We start from the raw sequence: 23506 nt of genomic DNA on the forward strand, positions 1-23506 counted from the left end.
CCATTACATCTTTTATGTATTTTTGTTAATACATATTTATTTAATTGTTATTGTGTCTTTCTTGTCATTTATTCAATAACTAGCACCACAACAACCGGCGACGAAGATTTCGAAAACTCATGAACGAAAACCAAATTTTAAAATACCTCAGTGTTTCCACAATATTACCATCAAAGAATTCGAATTACATGTGAAACCCAAAAAACACTTTGGCGACGAAAAAATTCAGCTTACACAAGATAACTGGAAGCGATTAAGAAAAACTTGTTACATGAGGATTTTTTGAAAGAAGAAAAAGAAAAAATGCAAGTCGGTAAATACGAAAACGTTGGATAAATTCATAAGTAAAACCCTCCTTGTCTCTTTACAAAAGAATAAAAAAACTGTAAGCCAGAAGTTTGGTTGTTTTTAATTGTTTGAAAGTTGGAAAAAAAAGTAATTTGTGTTTGAAAAAAAAAAAACAACGTCATTATAAACTGTCATAATTTGTTACACTGCGCTGTTAAAGACAAAGATTTAACCTTAATTCGATATTTGAATGTTGTATGCAAATGAGCTTTTCAGCTTGAAAAGAAAAGACTGTCCTTTTTTTAAAAAAAGCAAAAACAAAAAAAAATCTGTCATTGTTAAAAGCGTTGACCTAATTCGGCATGAGGTTAAATAATGTGGAGATGTTTAAATTGTTGAATTTTTTGCTTTTAGCGTTCGTTGGAAAGCATTTTTATGAACTGGGAAGACTGAATTATTCATTTTTTTGTTTTGTTTTGTCTCGAGTTGTGAATACTTTTCTTTGCTTTTCTGTGATTGGAAGTGAACATTTTTATTAACTGAAACGTTGACATTGTTTTTTTTTGTTTTTGTTTTTGTTTTTTTTTTGCTAGCAGCCAAGAATGCCATTTTTGTTGCAGTAAATTTTAGAAACAAATTTTTTCCTCCCCCCGTTTACACACTGACACAAAAATAAATAAAAGATATTTTTTTAATTCGTTTTTATCCCCCCATTTACACACACACACAGACACACAAAATAAAACATTTTTTTGTCTCCGAGATTTTTCTTTGTCAGAAAAAAACATTTTGTCGTCCATCTGGAAAGGATACTAATATGGATGACTTTAAGGCCATAATTAGGCAATTACTAAAAACTCAGATGGATCATCAACATAGGTTGGAGGAGAAATTGCTTCAACAGAAGGAACAAGACGAGAAATTGTTACTTCAACAGAAGAGACACGAGGAATTATTTTTAAAAATGTTGAATAAGATGGAACATAGTGATGATAGCACCGCATTTTCCCAAAACACCATATGGAATTCCATTGATACATTTAACTACTATATTTTTTTTTCTAGGAAGGGGAGTATTGAGCGAGCCTTTTCTAGTCTCACACAAAATCACGCGTTCACATTTCAAGCTATATTACTTGTCATATACATACGCGCACACAAACATACGCACCCACATCCACACACATACATATATTCACGTTCGCATGCATACACTCACATTCACGTGTACACGCGCACACGTACGCACACAAGGACAACGTCACTTTCCCTTTCAAAGGAAATCCACACATGCACAAAAGACCAGCGGAAACACCTATAAAAGCAAGAGCAATAAGCAGCTTCTCCCTTTTCAGACCAGCTTCCTAGCTGGGCGGTCTACAGACCGACAGCGTACCTTTTCGGCATGTGCCTGTACGCGCGTACCTCACACCACTTGCTACTATGTGGGACAAAAAGCTATCAGACCGTACGTACACTTTATACGCTTTCTCTCTCCATGAACTGGATTGACTTTCTCACTCTATCTCCCCTTCGGCTTTGGTCCATCAAAACAGACATGTGCGCGATGCTCTACTGAGCTTAACCCTCTCTTTCTACAGGCCGGCTTGCCACTTCGCGTTTCTCTATTGCATTCCCCTTTTCTTCCACGCACGTAGTCGTCAACGGCCGAATGAACACGTGTACACCCAAGACTTTCATTTCTCAACAGAAAATAAACATGTTTATTTTATTCCAGCATTTAAGTTCTTTGTTTCCTTCATTCAATTCGTTTTATTATTTTTTCTTGTAGCAAGTTTAGGGTATTTATATCCTGGTCCGCAACACTACCTACCTGAGCAGGATATGACGTTTGACGCTTTTTATAGGAGATACAAGGATTTATTTACCGTTGACTGCCAAGAGTGGAGCAATGCCAAAAAAGTCCACTTACTTCTATGGAAGCTAGGCCCCACAAAATACAGTAAGTTCGTTGACTATATTTTACCTAGGAAGATAAGCAAGCTGAACTTCTCTGAAGCAGTTAAACTCTTATCTGAACTCTTCAGCCTAAACGAGGTGTTTTTTCATATGAGATAGATGTGTTTACACCTGGCAAAATACAACGACGAAGACAATCTTACCTTCGCATCTATTGGTAACAAACACTGTGACGATTTTCAGCTAGCTGAATTCTCAGTAGAGGAGTTCAAATGTTTGATTTTTGACCAGGGTTTATTTCAGCCAAAAAAAAACAGATAAGACAAGTTCTATCTAGAATTGAAAATCAATTTCTTTCCAGAAGTTGGCCAAAGATTGCGAACATGTAATGTAAAAAAAAACGACTCACAAAATATCGAGGAATTAGGCATGTCATATGTATGAAGGAATAGTTTCAGACCAAAGGATTACTCTCATGGAAAAAAATAAACAAACTAGAAGAAAAACCAGGCACAATCAAAGTTTGGCAATCCAATTTCAAAAATAAAATCGCTTACAAGGCCATACAATCGTTATGGTGGACAAAATTGGTCCGTTAGATGTTTTTGCTTAAACAAAACATGCTATGAGTGTGGCAGAAAAGGCCAGAATGCAACACATTGCAAAAGGAACAAAAACCACAGGGTTTGACAAACAAGATTCGACAGGAAAGTTGAGAGGGAAATAAGCAACTGTCAACATCCTCAATAAGATGGAGTTACAGTTGGACTCCAGCTCAGACCTGTTCGTTATCAACCTACAGATATGGAAAAGGTTGAAGAAACCAACCATGCATAAGACGAATAAGTTAGTTCGAGCAGTCACAGGCGATAAAGTAAAATTTGAGGAAGAACTGACACTTCCTGTGACGTTAAGTGGCACTACCAAAACAGTTTATGTGCATAAGACATCTAAAAACCTCTTCGGAGTGGATTGGATGGAACGATTTGAATTGTGAGGTTCCACCTATGAACAAATTCTGCCATAAGGTAGAAGACATATCCACAGGTCCACAACAACGACAGATGAGTAAAAGGAAAAATTTGCACAAATTTTCGCCTTGGGTCTCGGAAGATGTACCAAGGCTATAGCCAGATTCGAACTGAAGGAAAACGCTCTACCTGTTTTCAAGAAGAAAAAAAACGTTCAATTGATAAGGAACTGGATTGGCTTAAAAAGGCCGGAATACTATCGAAAGTTAGCACCAGTGATTGGGTATCCCCTACCATAAATGTGACCAAAAAGACAAATTAGATTCGTGAATGCGTGGATTTCTCAACGGATCTTTTTCTCACACACTATGATGCAAACCTAGAAATAATAGTAGCGAGTGACGCAAGCTCGTATGGTGTTAAGAAAAATATGTTAAATATAACACATTTGTAGAGGAATTAAGTACAATTTGAAAATACAAAATTATAATAGCCCTGTTAAATATAAACGTTAACAAGGGATATTCCATTATTATTATTACTACACATTTTATATTACCTTATATATTATTACTACACATTTTATATACATTTAATACAATTGTATCATTAATGCACCAAAATTCCATAGTACTTATTACAAACAGGGATAAACCAAAGGAAAACATTTTTTTAAATTTTTGATTTGATTAAACCAGTAAAAAAAAAGTATCACTCATGAATTTTAGATTGGCTAAAATGTCTAGTACTACTATGAGTTAACAATACTACAAAATTTGTCATTAAAGGTGCTTCCTCATATGCTAAAGAATATAGTAACTACTACAAAAAATACTAACCATAATTATAATACACTTAGGCGATTTCCTGTTGGTACATATTTCGTCACCCTCCACCCCCCCCTTTAAAAGATGGAACCACCCAATTGCAGAAAAAGTAAAGCAGAAAGGATAAATTTTTACATTTCATCTGATTATATTGCTATATCGAACATGAAACTTGAACTAAAATATACTTTCTTGACTTTTGTGCTACAATTTCTCAATGTTAAAAAACAACCCTGGTGTCTAACTCTGTCCCGTGGGGAGGCATTGTAAATAGGTACAATTAAAGTGTAGTATCCGTTTTGTCCAACAATAGTACAATAATATTGTGGGAGTCCACATTCATTCAGGACGTCCATAGAATAGAAATATACACCCGTGGAATTTTCACAGGCCCCACTAGTAATTATTTGGTAGCAAAACACAAAGAATACATGATAGAAAAAAACAAATACATAAGAAAGACTACAAGTTACTCTTTTTGCAAATTATTAATTAGGAACTAATAATTAACTTTTTGTGTGTGTGTGTAAAGGAATCAATGAAGAGTAACTCACTTTGCTTGTCCTTCAACAGATTCAAACACTTCTCCACCAATAGTTACACTGTCAGGGTTTAAACAAATTTCTACCATTTTGAAAATAGCTCGGTTACCCCAAACAGCATCTTTCCGAGCCATGTTGAAACATTTCAGGGCTGCAGTGGAACGACCAGTGTACCTGAAAATAAGGAAGATACTTCATTATTCAGAAGTTTAAAGAACAAGTTCCATATATGAAAAATTCTCTGATAATGTCCATGCTAAATAAATTCTGTTGATGTTCACCACATGGGCATAAAAAAACTTTTAAAAAAAAAAGCAAAAAAAAAAAAAAAGAAAGCAGTATGTTGGAAATGGCTGAATATCCATTTAGGAAGAGAGAGATCTTTGACAATCAAAGAACTTGCACATCATGTATTTTACGTCAAAAACTTGCAATGAATATTAACAAAATGTTTTATTTGAGATAAGGATTGATGATTTGTGTAAAGTAGTCATTACATGTTAACACTCGGCACCACCCGTGGTATGCAGACAATCGCAAGGAAACAAAGAAAAGGAAAGAATCTGACTCACATTTTTTTCAATTGAAACAACAGACATTTATTTACAGGTACTGTCAGATTAATGCTGTGTCACTTGTTCAAAAGTCTTCTTGTACTCCAATGTGCGTAACAAGACTCTGCTGTGTTAAACATGTGGTACTCTATCTTTGTTCTTATGAAATAAATATGTTCAACATTAATATTTTTTTTGTATTTGAATAATTTTTTTTTATTATGTGGTTGGTTGTTTTTGTTTTATGGCATATCAACCCTTTTCGGATTATTTAATGCCAAATCCAGTGATTTTGAAAAAAACATTTTTTAATAGAAAATATTTGTATTTTTAAAGTCGGTTTCTATTTAAGCCAGAGTTGGGACCCTAACAGGTACTACCACTCTGGGTCAGAGTGGACTTGGGAGCAATGACAATTAAAGGGTGGCTCCACACTCCTCAAAGCCCGCAAGCTGGGGCCTCACCATCGGATATAGTTTAAGGTCATATCCAGGACATTTTATTATGTGAACCTGATTTTCTGAAAATCTCAATTCATCTATATTATATCTCTTTTAGTTTGTCTGTCCGTTCCACTTTTTCTGATTAAACTGAATACAAATGAAATCATATTTAACTATCAATTTGTCATAAAGCACTTATTCTAAGTCAACATGCTATAAATTTTGCCCATTTTAATGGGCTAAAAAGTTTTTTTTTTATATAAACTTTATCAACTAATCAGCTTCTAGTGAAAAATTATATTAAAAGAAACTGCAATGTCTTTTTGTTAGTTTGCTACAGAACCATTTTAAGAGGTTATTTCAAAGTTGTGCGAGAAAAATAAAATAAAATTTTAAACTTATACTGACAGACCAACAAAAATAACATTGCAGTTGTAAATGTGTCCACCCAATAGTGTAAGAGGTTATTTTACATTTAAGTGTGACAAGCAAAAGAAAATGCAATTTCAAATTAGAGATGTCTAAGATGTGAAGCCACTTGATATAAGACGCTAATAAGAACAAAAAAACGATTGTTGCAAAGGCAGGAGTGTCAATTGACCTTAGTCTTGAAAAGACCAAGGCCATAGTGATGAGGAAAACAGTCAAACGAAAAGAGTTTCACAAATCTGCAGTTCTTGGAAAGAAAGAAGCTTCTTTCTTAGAACTGCACGCCTGTGGAACTCAACTTGGATGTCTTCAAGTCCAACGTTAACAAATTCCTAATGAACCGCCCCCTTAAGTAAACACTTCATCAACTCTCCACACTAACGTAATGTACTTGCAATAACCCTTATCCCTGAGTGGCTTCCGGGCCTTGATAAGTGGTGATCACTGTGGTAAAAAAAAAAAAAAGCTACTGGAATAAGAAGCTGTATTACAATGAGATATTAAAACAACAAAGTGATGAAGATCTGTACACTAACAAGTTAAACGAGCTGAAACAAAGGAAGCAGGGAATAGATCAGACAATTTTGAGGAACACATGATGCCATTATAGTATTTATAAAAAAGACTGAGACTAGCAACATCACGGTAACGGTGTTACTTAATTAAGACTCCATTATATTATGTTCCTTTACTTAATCTGAAAACTACTTTAAAAAAATATTTTACTATCAGTAGTATTTCTATAAAAATGTTTCTGCCAATAAACATATCTTCAAATAAAAAGCTGTATTACAATGAGGTATCAAAACAGTGTAATAATGGAGACGATTAGACCAACGAGACAGAACAAACTGGAACAAAGGAATTTGATATGTGTATTAAACAATAAAACAATTACTCGTGGTGTAGTGGATAAAGCACATGGTAAAATTCAGTTGTAAAGTTATACTCTTCTGGAGGTTATTCGTCAGTACATATAACACTCAATAACAATTGTGCATTGCTTAAGACTTCTACCTAGTCATGCCAAACAGAACGAGACGTGGATTCAATAAAGGGTTCTGTTCGAATTTCTATGCAAATTCCTGAGTTTGACAAGAAACATCTGAAGAAGGTCGGAGGTTACATCACGTGACACATTGTGAAAATAACACTCAAGATTAGAACAGCAGTCCGAAGTATCGAAATAAAAGAATAATTAATCTTTACCTAAAAAAAAATTCAAAAACTTAAGGAAAATGCTATTTCAAACTAAAAGTGCCAATACTGCTAGTCTCTAACACAGATTCAAAGATGCATCTATAAACCAGCATTCTCTTATAGAAAACAATTTTTTTTTTCAATACAATAGATTCATCAATTAAATTAATTTTGTGCTGAATATTGAACCACATATCACCATCTTGCCACAGGGCTTCACTCAAACATTGTGTACCTAAATGCCCAGAAGCAATGACACCAGATTCGCTGCATCATGCAGATAATGAACTGTAATATATAAACAACTGGCTGGAAGCCAGCGTACGTTTAGGAAGCCAGAAGAAACAAAAGGACCTGAAGGAAACGAAAGAAATCCTGAAGCCAGTTATAAATTGTAGCATCTAACTTTGCAATGTGACACTCTAGTTATAAGAAAGAAACTTAGCTGTGAGCAATATTGCAACCAATATGAACATGAAATGCATGGCCTTCTTCTTAATCCAATATAATGGTGGACTCCAATGCTCCAACTGTTAAACCACTACACTCCACAAAACTACTACACATACATATATATAAAAGTGAAAACGTTACTCTGTGTGTGTGTGTGTGCATCTATCTGTATACACTTCCCTACAAAATACCTCTGTCAATTTTTGGTTTACAGACACAAGCTTTGACATAAGGGGTATTGAGATTTGGAAAAATCTTTTTAATCCGTTTTTGGCCAGAAATTTGGCTGTTAAGGGGTCAATGTTCAACAATTTAACCTTTAAGAACTCTATCAATCTCCTCCGCTACTTTTGGGTCTAAACACTTCAAATTTTAGATATAGGTTACTTAGACATGGATCTAACTTTATAATTTGATTTAGACCCAAAACATTAAATATTAAGGGGCCATAATTGGGGCCAAAGTTTTAAAACAGTTGAGCTCTGCAGTCTCTACCAAATTACTCAGCCAATTTTTGGTCTAAACATTTGAAATTTTACATAAAGTATATTCAGACATAAGGCAAGCTCTTTAATCGTTTTCTGCTGAAAAGTTGGCTTCCAAGGGGTCAAAGTTCAAAAGATTTTACTTTGCGGTTTCTAACAAACTATTCAGTCAATTTTGGGTCTAAACATTTGAAATTTTACATAAAGGGTATCCAGACATGCAGCAAGCTTTTTAATCAGTTCTTCGGCAAAAATTTGGCTGGCAAGAGGTCAAACTTTACAGAGTTGACCTTTGCTGACTCTACCAAACTCCTCCGCCAATTTTATGTCTAAACACTTGAAATTTTAGATGTAGGTTACTTGGACATGGGTCAAACATTTTAATTGAATTTGAGCCCAAATGTCGACTACTTACTAGTTATAGAAAAATGCTTATCAGTAAGATTTATTAATTTCTTACCTAGTTTAGTTTTCAACTTATGGTGGTGTCAACCAAATGATATTTCTCTTCCTTCTATTTTTATTTATTTTTCTGTATCCCGTTCTTTATATTCAATTTCGATGTTATTGAATTCCATGTTTTTCAAGCATTAACTCTAATAAAAAAAATATATTTAAGAATTCAAATAACGTCCATAACAACACTCTAAATTTTCAGTGTGTTTTTGTTAAATAGTTTGTTTGATGATGGGAAGTGTTTATTTGTTTAAGAAATGTTTCCCATGTTTGATTTTAAAATTTTTGTTAAATTATTTTTATTTAGATTTTTTGTTACACTGGAGGAATACTGTTAATTTTTACCGTGAATTTACCGTTTTTAAGGCTGTTTTATAATCTATTTTAGCTTTGTTGAAAACCTGACAACTACTCCTTCTTTAAACCATATAACTTCATTGTTATTTTTTACAACTTGAAAATATTTCTACATTCGAAAACTAAGTTTTCTAAGATGTTTAATTTAATAAGTTAGAAGATAATCTGTGGATAGTGGGATTTTTATATGTTAATGTCTGGCGTGTATCTTCTTTCTTGTATGTTGAATTATACATCTAAAAAACGTACTTGATGCATGTTATGATTTAATATAGACACCAAAAGCTATTTATCTAAAGATAATGAATAAAATAAATACACAACAAGTATACAAAAATAAATGCACAACATTTATATAGATAAACAAATACACAACATTTATATAAAAACAAATACACAACAAGTATAAAAAAATAAATGCACAATATTTATAAAAAAAAAATACACAACATGTATAAAAAAATAAATACGCAACATCTACATAAAATAAATACACAACATCTACATAAAATAAATACACAGCATCTACATAAAATAAATACACAACATCTACATAAAATAAATACACAACATCTACATAAAATAAATACACAACATCTACATAAAATAAATACACAGCATCTACATAAAATAAATACACAACATCTACATAAAATCAATACGCAACATCTACATAAAATACACAACATCTACATAAAATCAATACGCAACATCTACATAAAATAAATACACAACATCTACATAAAATAAATACACAACATCTACATAAAATAAATACACAACATCTACATAAAATAAATACACAACATCTACATAAAATAAATACGCAACATCTACATAAAATAAATACACAACATCTACATAAAATAAATACACAACATCTACATAAAATAAATACACAACATCTACATAAAATAAATACACAACATCTACATAAAATAAATACACAACATCTACATAAAATAAATACGCAACATCTACATAAAATAAATACGCAACATTTAAAAATAAACAACATGTATACAAAAAAATACACAACATGCATACAATAACAACATTTATATAAAAAGAAATGCACATTCAAAAATAAATACACATGTACATAAAATAAAAATAAGCAAATGAAAAAAAAATCCTAGCAATAACATCTAACAATCGAACTGAAAAAATAGCACTCAGAAATAAACATAAATAATCTAATTAAAACAAAAGTCAAATCTTGTAATGATTCTTCTTAAAGTATTTAAATAGGTTACAAAAAAGTAGGTAAGCGAAAAATTAAACCGTCTGAAGAATGCAAGGTTGAGCTGATGTTTACATCTACATAAGCTCCATCACAGATATTGAAAACTCTCATATATAAATATAACAATTGACACATACGCATACGCACACACACACACACACACACATATATAATTAGCTTATTATATATCTACATTACAACGAGCACTGTTTTTCTTGTATTTTAATTGCATTAGTGATCTATTACTATTACAATACACTCTGCTCTTTAGACTGCTGTTCTAATCCCCTTTATATATATATATATATATATATATATATATATATATATATATATATATATATATATATATATATATATATTGCATCAAGTATGTTGAAAGGAAATCAATAAAGTGCTTGATCATAAGAATGCAAACACAAAAAATAAAAAATGATTTATTTAAAAACTATACATTACATATTTCAGAACTACGGTTTTATTGTCATTGGATTGTTACAATCATTAGTGACTCATGAAATGAAAGTTTGAAAAATGGAATTCCATGATTTGCATTGTCCAATGAATACTCTCAAATGTCTCCTTTGGGTAAAATGTGTGTGTGTGTGTGTGTGTGTGTGTGTGTGTGTGTGTGTGTGTGTGTGTGTGTGTGCGTGCGTGTATATACATACATATATATATATATATATATATATATATATATATATATATATATATAAAATACATACAAACTAGTTGTCTCTCTTTGGCGTTGGTCGGAAGTATTTTAATTTTTTTTTTACATTTTTTCATCATTGTTATTAAGTACTATTATTTATGATGTAATTCTTATTTGAATCGATCATTCCTTTGATTATTATCAATAATATTATCAGTTATAATTAATATTGTTGATTTTATTATTATTAACATGCGATCGGAAAACTAATGAAATGTAAATGTTATTGACGTCGGAGGGTAGTCTGCTCAAATTATGAATATAAATATGAGTTTTTTTATTTTTACTGCTAAGTTTCTCACAATATTTACATAGATATCTTGGAAATGTTTTTCTACTAAAAATATATACATTAAAACGTTATTATTTTTTTTTAAAATACTTAATTTTTTGTATGCATGACTCTTAGTAATGCCTCTGCCTCAACCTTCCATCGCTCCTCGAATATTAGTGCCCATACAGCTCCAAGTGTAAAATTTAAGGTTAAAATAAAAATAGCTTGTTATCAAATTTGTAAAAAAAACAAAAAAACTGGTAAATAAGTTATACTATTAGGTAGTTGAGATGACACAAAACTTCATAGGATCACATGTTGCTCTGATGTGCTAAGTAGTTGCTCATGCCAAACAACAACTTACCAGGCTTAATTAGGGTCAGTGTATATACATCTATGAACAAGAAATACAATGGTCTATGCCAAATTTGCCCTTGAGTTTAGAAAAAATTAAACAAAAACTTATGAACCATAGATTTTGTCATAGATTGATTGCTTACCAATAAATCCTAGATAACAACACAACAAAATGTATCTATATACAGATTACTCATATTTTAGACTTATATAAATATACATAGCTTATCATGCTGTTACACACAGAGATTACTACAATATTAACACACACACACACACACATATATATATGCGAGCAAGCAGTTAATAAAACATGTTAAAAAACACTTTGAAATGAGTTAAAAACATATTTAATCTGAAAAGGAAACACTAGATAAGTGGATAGTCCTTAATCTGCGAAGTTTCAAAGGAATTAGCAAAATGCGGGATCGGATTTTGCATGCAAAAGTATTTGATGAAACAACAAGTAAGTCAAAGATCTTACTTGATAACAAAATAAGTGTAGCAGAGGGAATATGGTGAAGAAAAAGGTGATTAAACATGAATGGATAGTCTGGTGGAAGATAAATAATCCAGTGACGGTAAAATCCAAATATATAACTTCAAGAAAGTTAATTGAATTTCCATTTTCACAAGTAAAATCCAAGGAAATCCTGTAATTGGAAGAAGATGGTCCATAATAATCCAAAGGCAGAAATCCATGGAATAATTCACAAAAATGTGTAGAAGGAAAAAAGGAAAAAATTCCAATAATATTAATAAAAGAAAAATAAGATATGCTTTACACTCTACTGCCGAGACATAAATATCATTTATATATATATATATATATATATATATATATATATATATATATATATATACTAGCTTGGGTACCCGGCGTGTGTGGAGCCAAAAAAAAAAAAAAGTGGTAGCAGGCAGGCAAATTCGAACCCGCGATGCAAAGATGGAAAAGAAAGTGGAGGCGTGTGTAAGGGTGTTGGTTGAGCAAAAAAAAAAAAAAAAGAAAAAAAGAGAAAAAAAAAGGAAAATTGCGAGCACAAAAAAAAAAAAAAATAATAATAGTAGGCAGGCAGGCTCAAACCTGTACTGTGAAGAAGGAAAAGAAAGTGGAAAGAAAAAAAAAAGTGACGTATTAGCTGTCGCGCCCATCGCCAAACCACAATTGACAAAGCTTTAAATTAAGGTTAGGCAATCAAAAAGAGGGGATGACTTTCGAAAATATCGACGGAAAAAAACGACCTCTCCCTGTAGAAAAGTGCCCAGTTGAAGGTAAAGGAATAAATGTTATTGGTCAACTTTTCAATATTTGTCATCCGAAGGATCGAGCTTCAAAATTATACCAATCTCGTTAAATCTGTAACCTCTATCGAAAGTTTCTGTGAGACATACAAATATGCATACATACATTTAAACAGACAGGTGAGATTTATATTATAGATATTTCTGTGGAAATAGGATTTTTTCAATTATATTTCACTTTTTATGCATACAAATCCTTAATTTAAGAAGCTCAATGTAATTACCGAGCATATAACAAATAAACGACAAAAGTCTATATTCCAATGTTGACCATCTTACAATTTATTTCTTTAATTCTGTTGACACCTACAATTCTTGACAGTAACTGTTTCGTTGCGCAAAATCATTCATTTAATTATTATATCAATCAATGAATCTATGTTGCCCTTAACTCATCAGAAGAAGTAACAACTATCAATCCATATAATATATATATATATATATATATATATATATATATATATACATACACATACACAAGAAACTACTATTTTACCTTTTATATATCTAGTTAAATATATTACAGACGGTCTGAAAAACATTGATGCCGTCGGTTTCAAATCCAATGCAAATGGGACCAGTCTATAGTTGATTATATCAGACTTTCTTCAACCTCTATTTATACCTGTTATTACTGAAAATGGTGACCGCAATTTACGATATTACTCTTCTTTTTGTTCTGTTATCTTCTCTTTTGTACTTTCCGAACGAGAGACCATGTTTTGTGAAAAAAAAAAACAGTTCTGTTTTAACAAATGATAAATGGTGAAAAGTTTCCCAATATTTCTGCATGAACTCTTTTTCAACATCTCCTAAGATCGTCCATTATCTACAGAATATATGAATATGTATATATATATATATATATATACATCATCATCATCATAATGAAATAATAATATTCAGTTTACTGTCTGTTTTACATGCTGTCATATGTTTATAATTAGTGTTTTCTGGCCCGTGAAGATTTTAAACGTCAGTAAAGATAAGCATGCTATTTATCAATTTCGGTAAAATCAAAATGTTGTGCTGGAGAATATTTGCTTACAAGATTTGGAATTATGTGAATTTGATTTGAAGAATTTACATAATTATAATTTAAATTCCATTAAAAACCATTTCAATGAAAGAGTTCATGTTACCTTGACTAAATATTACCCGGGATTGAATAAGGATCAACGAATGTTCCACACTTCCAATACTTTTATTCTCATCGAAATCAGTGAAATCAACCATTTTTCAATCAAATCGATAGATTACTTGGTCTAGTCTGGGACCCACCAGATGTACAGAGAAGAAGCTTCACATGCCTCGCAACAGTGACTGAGTCCACATTGCATTGTAGAGAATTTACTGTTAGTTTTATAAAATTATTTTTATATAATGGCTTGAAATAAAGTATAAAATGTAAATATCAAGTATCATCGTTCAATTGTGCTCTAAACAGAAATATGCATTTGGCATACACCCTTATCAAAGAATCTAATACTGATTGCATACACTAGATCATTCTGCTTGTGCAATGATACTTCTCAAATGCACTTGTGATGTTAGGTTGTATAGGGGTGTTAACTTTGGTTAAAATTGGACAACTCCTTCTTCAATCTGATTTTTTCGATTATCGATTTTCAATACTTATTGGAAGCATTCCGATACAAAACCTAGCTAAGAACACTCTCAGACACAAAGTACATTTCTGAGAAATTAAAAACAAAAAAAAATTAGCCCAATCGTTTCGGAATCCATAGGTGACAAACTCGTGCAGACACACAGACAAAGTGCCTTTTATATATAAGTACAGAAGATAGAAATTTTGAAATATTGATGAAAATAATTATGAAAACTTCATAAAAATTCAAACTAACTTAACCTATCAGTTAACGGTACAGCCATATTATTGTATGTGAGAACATTTCTCAGTAAGATCCGAACTTGTCTGATGAACAAAGGCACCAATATACTGGCTGTAACAACAGTCGATTTACAGCAAAACTAAGAACTATCCTTTCCTAACATTATTGTTAATCATTCCAGATTATAATATCGTTGATAAACTCATTTATAATAAGTAACATAACAAGCTAACTAAAACGTTTTGCATGCCACTATGCACTTATGTGTGTGTGTGTGTGTGTGTGTGTGTGTGTGTGTGTGTGTGTGTTTTATGTATTCACTGACGAGCACGTTGAGACTAAAATGAACGCTGCATAAAGTTGAAATTGTCCAGTTTTTCACAACTGACACTAACTCAGTATAATATAACTTTGATCTGTCATTAGTAGGGATAGGACAACAGCATATTCTTTTCATTGTTTTGACTCTCGAGTGTATATCCGTTGATATCTTATTATATGCTTTTATATAGAGTGATGTGGTTCTCGGTTGATTAACTGTGTCGGATATATACTCGAGAGTCAAAACAATGATAAGAATATTCTGTTGTCATAGCCCTAGTCATTAGTATGTAGGCAGCATATTCTTTCTAAGGCATATTTCATTAAATACAATAGACGTTTTTTGTCTATTAATTCAATCCTTTTCAACTTTCAGATAACAGTCTTCACTTTTGGCAGGAACTGGCCGATGTAATCACCATATTTATCATAAGCCCAGATACTTTCCAATCCTTCAGGATTCATCTTCAGGGATAAATTAATCTAACTGGTTTGGAATAATTTATATACTTTTTTCTCTCTCTTCTCTTTTCCCATTGGTTAATTATTTTATCCTTTTATTCATCCATCTATTTTATTTAATGAAATATGTGTGTGTGTGTGTGTGTGTGTGTGTGTGTGTGTGTGTGTGTATTTTCATACCAAACTACTCTGTCAATTTTCAATCTACAGACTCGAGATTAGACGTAAGGAGTATTGAGATTTGGGAAAATCTTTTTAATCAGGTTTCGGCCAGAAATTTGGCTGTCAAGGGGTTCAACGATTTGACCTTTGAAACTCTACAAACACATCTGCCAATTTTGGGTCTAAACACTTGAAATTTTAGATGTAATTTACTTGGACATGGATCAAACTTATTAATTTGATTTGAGCCCAAAACGATAAATGTTAATAGGTAAAAATCGAGGTCAAAGATTAAAAAAAATAACCTCTGCGGTTTTTACCAAATTACTCAGCCAATTTTTGGTCTAAACATTTGAAATTTTACATAAAGTATATTCAGACATAGGGCAAGCTTTTTAATCGGTTTTGGGCCGAAAGTTTGGCTGCCAAAGGATCAAAATTCAAAAGATTTTACCTTTGCAGTCTCTAGCTAACTTTTAAGCCAATTTTGGGTCTAAACATTTGAAATTTTACATAAAGGGTATTCAGACATGCAGCAAGCTGTTTAATCAGTTTTGGGGCGAAAATTTGGCTGCCAAAAGGTCACAGTTGAAGTAGTTGACCTTAGCAGACTCTACCAAACTCCTCCGCCAATTTTGGGTCCAAACAATTAAAATTTTAATTGTAGGTTACCTGGATATGAGTCAAACTTTTTAATATATATATACATATGCACATAAAGTTATGAACAGTACATCGGGCATGAGTAAAGCTGGTCTGAACTGCTAGTATATATATATATATATATATATATATATATATATATATATATATACTAAAACATGTTCTTCCCTTTGCTCCCCATGTTACCTATGTCTTTCTTAAAAATTATTTATCTGTCTTTAAACCTTATAAGTTACGCCAAAAAAGACAAGAAACTTCTGTTGTATTGCAGAAGGGTTCATAACGGGGATGAGACGTAATATTATGGGGTACAGCAATGACGACGAGGCAATTACGCGGGGAATTCACATTTATAATTGGAAGCTGAGAGATATGAAGGGAGAAAAGTGTTAATAAACAGTTCTTTAAACAGGACGAGGAGATGCATTATTAAAGAGCGGGATACAGTCAACATTTCGAAAGGGGGTTTCATATAAAGTTTATTATTCAATATAATGTGACAGCGTGATGATATATAATAACAGAAGACAACACATTACTACGTTGAAATGATGAACGAAGACAAAGGCTTACATAACAATATGAAGACATTTATTTCAAGCGATGGAAATGATGAGAATTCGATGCCTGGCAAAATTACTACATTGTATGTCTTCCTCCCCTTTGCTTCCTAAAGGAGCTTAGGTTAACTCTCTCTCTCTCTCCAATTAAACTCGAACTGGACTCCCTTTACTGAACTCTAGTCTAACTGTATATATGATACTATATTTCTTTGTGACGTCAAAACGCAGCTAAACGTGCATGGGATACACATGTACATTGCATTTGCTTCCAATGCATGTCCTCATATCACAAAAGACATTTCGTAATTTCATTGTCCCATTATTCCTATGACCTAACTTTGTTTTTATAGTTATTTCGAACTACAATGGATAATTCATTGCATTCCTGGAATCGTATTTACCTAACAAAAATATATTCATTTTAACTTTTAATAACTGCGTTCGATTCCAACATTCTCCTTTAATAATAATTATATTCGACCCCAATTTCTGGTTTTTTCTAAATACCGGGATTTGTCCTCGTCAATATACAACTTCCATAAACTGCACACATTATAAAGAACATCTTCTTAGCAACCTTAATATCATCCCATAATTTATGCATACTATAAATAACAAAAACATCCATAATTTAACTAGAAATATAAATAACCAACATATTATATTAAAAAAAAACACCCAGTGCACCCATTTAGTTGAATATCTCAATCGATTTGATCTACCTCTGATAACTGAATAAGCCCATAATACCATTTACCAACTTCAATCAAGCCAACCTAATTACTAAACCATCCTCAATAAAATATCTGCCTAAACTCCTATGTATCTTCTCCTAACATGATCTTATGGTTCCATTATATAACATTGAATACACCTTTTTGCCTCTTAGTTTTTAGTACTCAATATATGGATCTTAAGAGTTAACTAATCTTCTCCCCTAGCATATATTGGGATAATACTTAACAACCTGAATATTTCCAACAATTAATTGTACTAAACTCAATATAATTTAATGAATAAATCTCTCAAATAAATATATACAACTGCTGGAACAAATAAAAATTTTAAAAATTGCTAGAATTAATAAAGATAAATCATGTTCTCAAAAAAAGTATAGTATTTTATTTACATAAGGCTACTTAACTAAATGGGTTCACAAGTGATTTTAAATAGAATGGTTGGGATCTCTTTTTATAAAAAATGAAAATACAATATATATGGGTTATATATATATATGTGTGTGTGTGCACAAACTAAAAGTTAAAATAAATATTATCAGGTAATTTTTTAAATAAATGTATAAATTCATAATAAAAATAAATTTAATTAGAATGTAACTAAAAAGTATACATAAAAAATAGCGTTTAATTTGACCCCTAAAATAGATCTAATCTTAAAAAAAGTTGTAAGATTCTAAACATAAAAAATTGGATGAGTTCCCCAAATGGAGACAAACATTTATGTCATCTATAAAAAAGAACGACCCTGATCCAAATTCAGTGAACTGCTCCTGATTGTAAAATGTAAATTAAGTATAGATGCATCCCACCCCTGCCTAATTCAAATTGTCTGAAATACTGCTTTCCGACCTTCCCATATACCTTATTCCACTCCAACTATATATCTCTTCCATTTTTCTTTTTTTCTTCCTCTCCCTGTCTATCTAACTAGCTACACGAACCCTCCTCCCTTTAACTTCTAAAACTTTCCTCTCTCATACTCTTTCTCTCACTCCCTGTAATCTCCATACATCATCCCCACCAACAAATTTTTGTAACCCTTTTCTTAACTGAAGACACTCGTAAAAGTTAAGCTTTCAACTTCATATCATAAAATCTTTAACCCATGCTACAAGTTAGACATGGCAAAATATTTCCTCACTCAAATTATAAAAAGGTTTTCAACTTTTTTTATTTTTCAAAGTTTTTTGTTTTTTTTGCCTAGTGAGATCTTTAATGATCAAAACAGTCTGCACATCGTAGCAAGATATGACTGTATTTACATGAAGAAAATAAAAATTATAAATTTGCTCTCTTTGATTGAGCACCATCAACGACCCTTATTGGAATTCAATGATTCTAATGTTTTGAATATTTTTAACCTGGAATATGTGTGTGTGTGTGTGTGTGATTTCTGACCTGTAAAAATTTTAAATAAATATTATGCTTATATTACTTGTATTGATCAGACTACTGTTCTCATCTTGAGTGTTATTTGTGCAATGTTTTGGTTGGATTGTCCTTTGGCCGTCTTCAGGCATGTTGGTTGTTTCCAAACAACAACCAACATGTCCGAAGACGTTTGATGTCAAGGCGGGAACTGTACACACAATTATCTGTGAGGAACTGAAGATGCAGAAGATTTGCACAAAGTTTGTCCGAAGGATTCCCAAGGGTGCAATCCACAACTCCATCCTTGCCACAGACTATTTGACCAAGATTGGCATCAAGACAGTTCCTCACCCTCCCTATAATTCAGACTTTGCTCCCTGTGACTTTTGGTCATTCCCTAAGCTCAAAGAAAACCTTAGAGGCTGTTATTAGGAGACAATTGAGGGTCATCGACATGCTCACACAAGAACACTTACATGGGACCTTCTAGAAATTGTTGGAGCAGTACAACAATGCATTGCAACCGGAGGAGGTTACTTCTGAAGGAGGACTCGAGTTTCATGTGTGTACTATCAATAAAAGTGCCCATATGAAAGAAATCTGGAAACTTATTAACGTCACCTTGTGTGTGTGTATATATATATATATATATATATATATATATATATATATATATATATATATACTCTTTGAAGTTTTTAACCTTTAAAACTATACAAAAAAATATTTTTTATCATTCGTTAGAAAACCATCCAATCAGTAAGTCATTTAATCACCTGCAATCACTGCATCAACTCGCTCTTGATTTTACTATAATACCAATAATTTATTTTTCAAGGGATCATCAGTTGTTTACCATGAAACACTGTTTCGGGGATTTAATATATATAATATATATATACATATATTCTCATTCATCCAGAGAAAGTCTCGAAATAAAGATGAAACATTAATGAACACATAACTCGGTTTGTTCTTTTATTTCTCTCTCTCTCTCTCTCTCTCTCTATATATATATATATATATATATATATATATATATATATATATATATATATATATATAATTTTCTTGGAATAGAGTCTTCAAATCTTGCACACACACACACACACAAAGTCTATTTTTGTTGCTATGTGTTTAAGCTCACCTGATTTTTAAATGTGTTCGTTTTGTTTGTGCACTCTGACCTTTAAAGCAGCAAATAAATATAAAATTGTGGTTTCTTTTTCAGTTTGAACACCCTCCTCGGTTTAAGAATTACATAAGATACGTTTAGTTTTACTCATTCCTTTTTCTTTTTACTCATTCCCATTCTATTAATTTTTTGGCAATTTCTAAAATTCCGCCCTGAATCTTAAGGCCAATCCTCAAGACTCACATTGTACCAAATGCACTTCGGTAAAACAATAACATTTAATGAGATTAAAAGAATCATTTGTAAAAAAAATGCTTTTCTGTTGCTCTTCTTTACTTTAACAAGATTTACTTTTTGCTAATCATTCTGCCAATCCACTTAATAGTAATGCATCCATTTGCAAATGTTAACATCAAAAAGACATATAAAACACTTTCAGATCCTTATTAATTGACAGACTTAAGTAACTGAAAAGATACTTATAACTTGCGAGGTAAAAAAAATAATATAATAATTTGTATTATTTGCATCTTGAATATTTGCATGTTTCGGTTGACATAAACACTAACCTTCTTCAGGTGTATCCTGCCAAACTCAGCGACCTGCATGGAATTTGGATCAGAACTTCTTATTTAATCTACGGGGGTTCCATTAGCCATGACCGCGTAGAAGTCCTAAGTAATTCACAATTATATTTTGACTGACGTCTGCATTGATGATTAAACATTCAACCTTCAGAAGAGTTTAACTTACAACTGAGTTTTTTCACTTTATCCTCTATACCTGTTCTTGAGCAGTAGTTCAAAGAATCCAAATAATATGAATAATCGGGATACAGTGGCCCTAAGATATGTTTTTTTTTTTCAGGTTACGACGTGAAATACAATTTTTTCCGGCTCCTGGTTACTGTATTTACCCCACCTTATAGTGTTATTCATAATGTTATTTGATTATATACATGTGTATTATATACTGTACTGTATTTTGTTACTAATTTTTAATATATACTGTATAAAATTTTGCTTAGGCCGCATCATGGTGATTTCACCTTACAATTCCAAACCTGGAATGGATTAATGCCGTATCACGGGGTTCTATTGTATAATGTTATTTACAATCTGTAACTATCTGGAAGTCTTGTTACATACATTTTTGTTTCACTTATTGAGCCCTCCTCCATCTGTCGTTTCTCTTAATTGCTTGTATAAAATTGTAGAACCAAATTGACACTCACCAGTAGAACAGCTCGATAATACATTATTCAACCATGAACTAGCAGCATATCAAAAGTCAGATAATGGACTTGTTCCTCTAAGCATAATGGAATGTCCCAGATTTCTGGGCTTCTGCATCAGTTTATTTAATTGACCTTAACTGGTCAGACAGCTGAACACTAACTTTAGTATGGTGCTGTGCGCAGTTTACACTTTTGAAAAAATTCAGTGAAGGATTAAGTGTATTGTTGAAATTTAAATCGCATAAAAAGTTTATTCATTTAACTTTTAATTGTGATTTGACTAAAATCTTATTTTTATTGGTCTATCCCCACCCACTCCAAAATAATATAATAATGCTGATATCACATTATGTAAAACATAGTTTTGGGGTCTGCTAGAATGTTGAAATGCAACATTTTTTGTATTGATAGACAATTTTGAAAATAGTGTTTACCACATTTTGCATATAATATTATTATTTGCACATAACTGTTCCATTGTTACCAACTCATCAGTATGGCTAGAATAGCAATTGTTTCATCTGACAATTACAAAGCACCTTTCTAGTCACCGATAGCTATGGATAATTACACTCTGGGTGTGAGTTCATCATTCAAACTCCTTGGCCTAACATTGACACGTAACACAAATTGGAACAAATACATAAAAGATTACCACAAAAAAGATGGACTCTCTACCACACTAGAAAAGGGCTCACATCTGAGTACCCTATATCTTTACAAAGCCACCATTCGCTTATGCATGGAATATTGTTGCAACATATGGGCTGGTGCACCAACCACTAGTCTCTCTCTATTGCACAGGGTCCAAAACAAAAATCTCCAATTTCATAAGTCCTGCACGGTCAACCAAGTTTCAATACCTGTTCACCGTAATATTGTATCCCTCTGCTTATTTTACAAATATTTTAATGGCACGTGCTCTGATGACCTCGTAGCATTGATGCCCTTTCGACGTAAATACTCTCGGCCAGCAAGCAAAAAGCTTTCATTGTAGATATTCTCTGATGCATGAATTTAAGTGTAATGTGAACAGATATCTTGCTGTTCAACTCCCTACGTGGAGTGTTCTGCAGGCATGGTCTTTAACTCAGAGTAGCCGCTTATGGCTCAGTGGCAATTTACCTTGTTTGAGGTGAATATGAGTTTTTTAAAAAAAAAGTGACTTCAGAGTTTTAAAACTTGAACATTGTTATATTCAAATACGATCAGCAGTGAAGCACCTGATTCACTGTGCAACAAACTCTACCAGAAGAAGAAATTCTAACAATATTTTTACTTTCTCTATATTTACATATGTTTTTGCCATGTTCCTATTTACTTGCCTCCCCACAAGGGCAGACTTTGACACAAGATCGATTTTTAATGTGGGAAAATCCAGCTCTCCAAAAGGAGGCACTCTAGATAGGAACAAAAATAGAAGTTGTCTGTCATGACGGATTTCTCCTCCACTGACTGAGGACAGAAAAGGTAAAGCGTAGTATCAGAACAAATACTACACTGTGATCTTGGCCATGTTATCAATAATCTGAGAATCTATTTTTTTTTAAACTTTTTTTTACTGAAGATTATTGTTTTAAGCAAAATAGAAACCGTTAGTTATTATGTATAATGTTAGAGAGTAAAAATTAGATTAGAGATTGATTGATACCGGCGGTTTCAGGATTAATAGAAAATCCTGCCCATTAGTGCTAGAAATTAGACACATTGTTCGATCACTATCAGTTAGTAAGCCAAATAATTAGCCTTTATAAAATTAAGATCTAGAAAGATATACAAATGAAAAATAAGCATAAAATGAAACATAATTAAAAAGCTTAAAATTAAATGCTGCTGATGGGAAAATACTGAACCTCTTGAAAGCCTGGAAGAGTATGTAGATGGGGAAAGAAATGATAGAATGTGATGTATTTTGGTGATAATAACAAATGTTGATTTGAAAGTATAAACTCTAAAGATAAAAATAAGCAAATTAATTACTTTTAGCTACGATTGCAGCTTATACGCGTAGATGTCAGCTTTTACGAATGTGAAAAGAGAGAAGCAGGATTAAAATTGAAATCGAATTGAGAATCAAAATAAATAAATAAATTCATTAAATAAATAAAAAATAAAATAGGATGAAAATTAAATATTAAACAAAAAATAAGTTAAAATTAAAGTAAAATTAAAATTGG

At 31.9% G+C, this 23506-nt stretch overlaps 1 protein-coding gene across 1 annotated transcript in view; it reads right to left on the reverse strand.

Annotated features, from left to right (window-relative positions):
• The window catches only part of LOC145246709 (tetratricopeptide repeat protein 21B-like), a 1013541-nt gene that overhangs the window by 152816 nt on the left and 837219 nt on the right, over positions 1-23506 (reverse strand). The window contains exon 30 of the mRNA XM_080108443.1: positions 4561-4722. Coding sequence (XP_079964569.1) covers positions 4561-4722 — 162 coding nt within the window. The remainder of the gene's footprint in view (positions 1-4560; positions 4723-23506) is intronic.

Source organism: Euprymna scolopes, chromosome 24 (assembly GCF_053919585.1).
Source record: "Euprymna scolopes isolate OS-2025 chromosome 24, ASM5391958v1, whole genome shotgun sequence".
Taxonomy (NCBI): Eukaryota; Metazoa; Mollusca; class Cephalopoda; order Sepiida; family Sepiolidae; genus Euprymna; species Euprymna scolopes.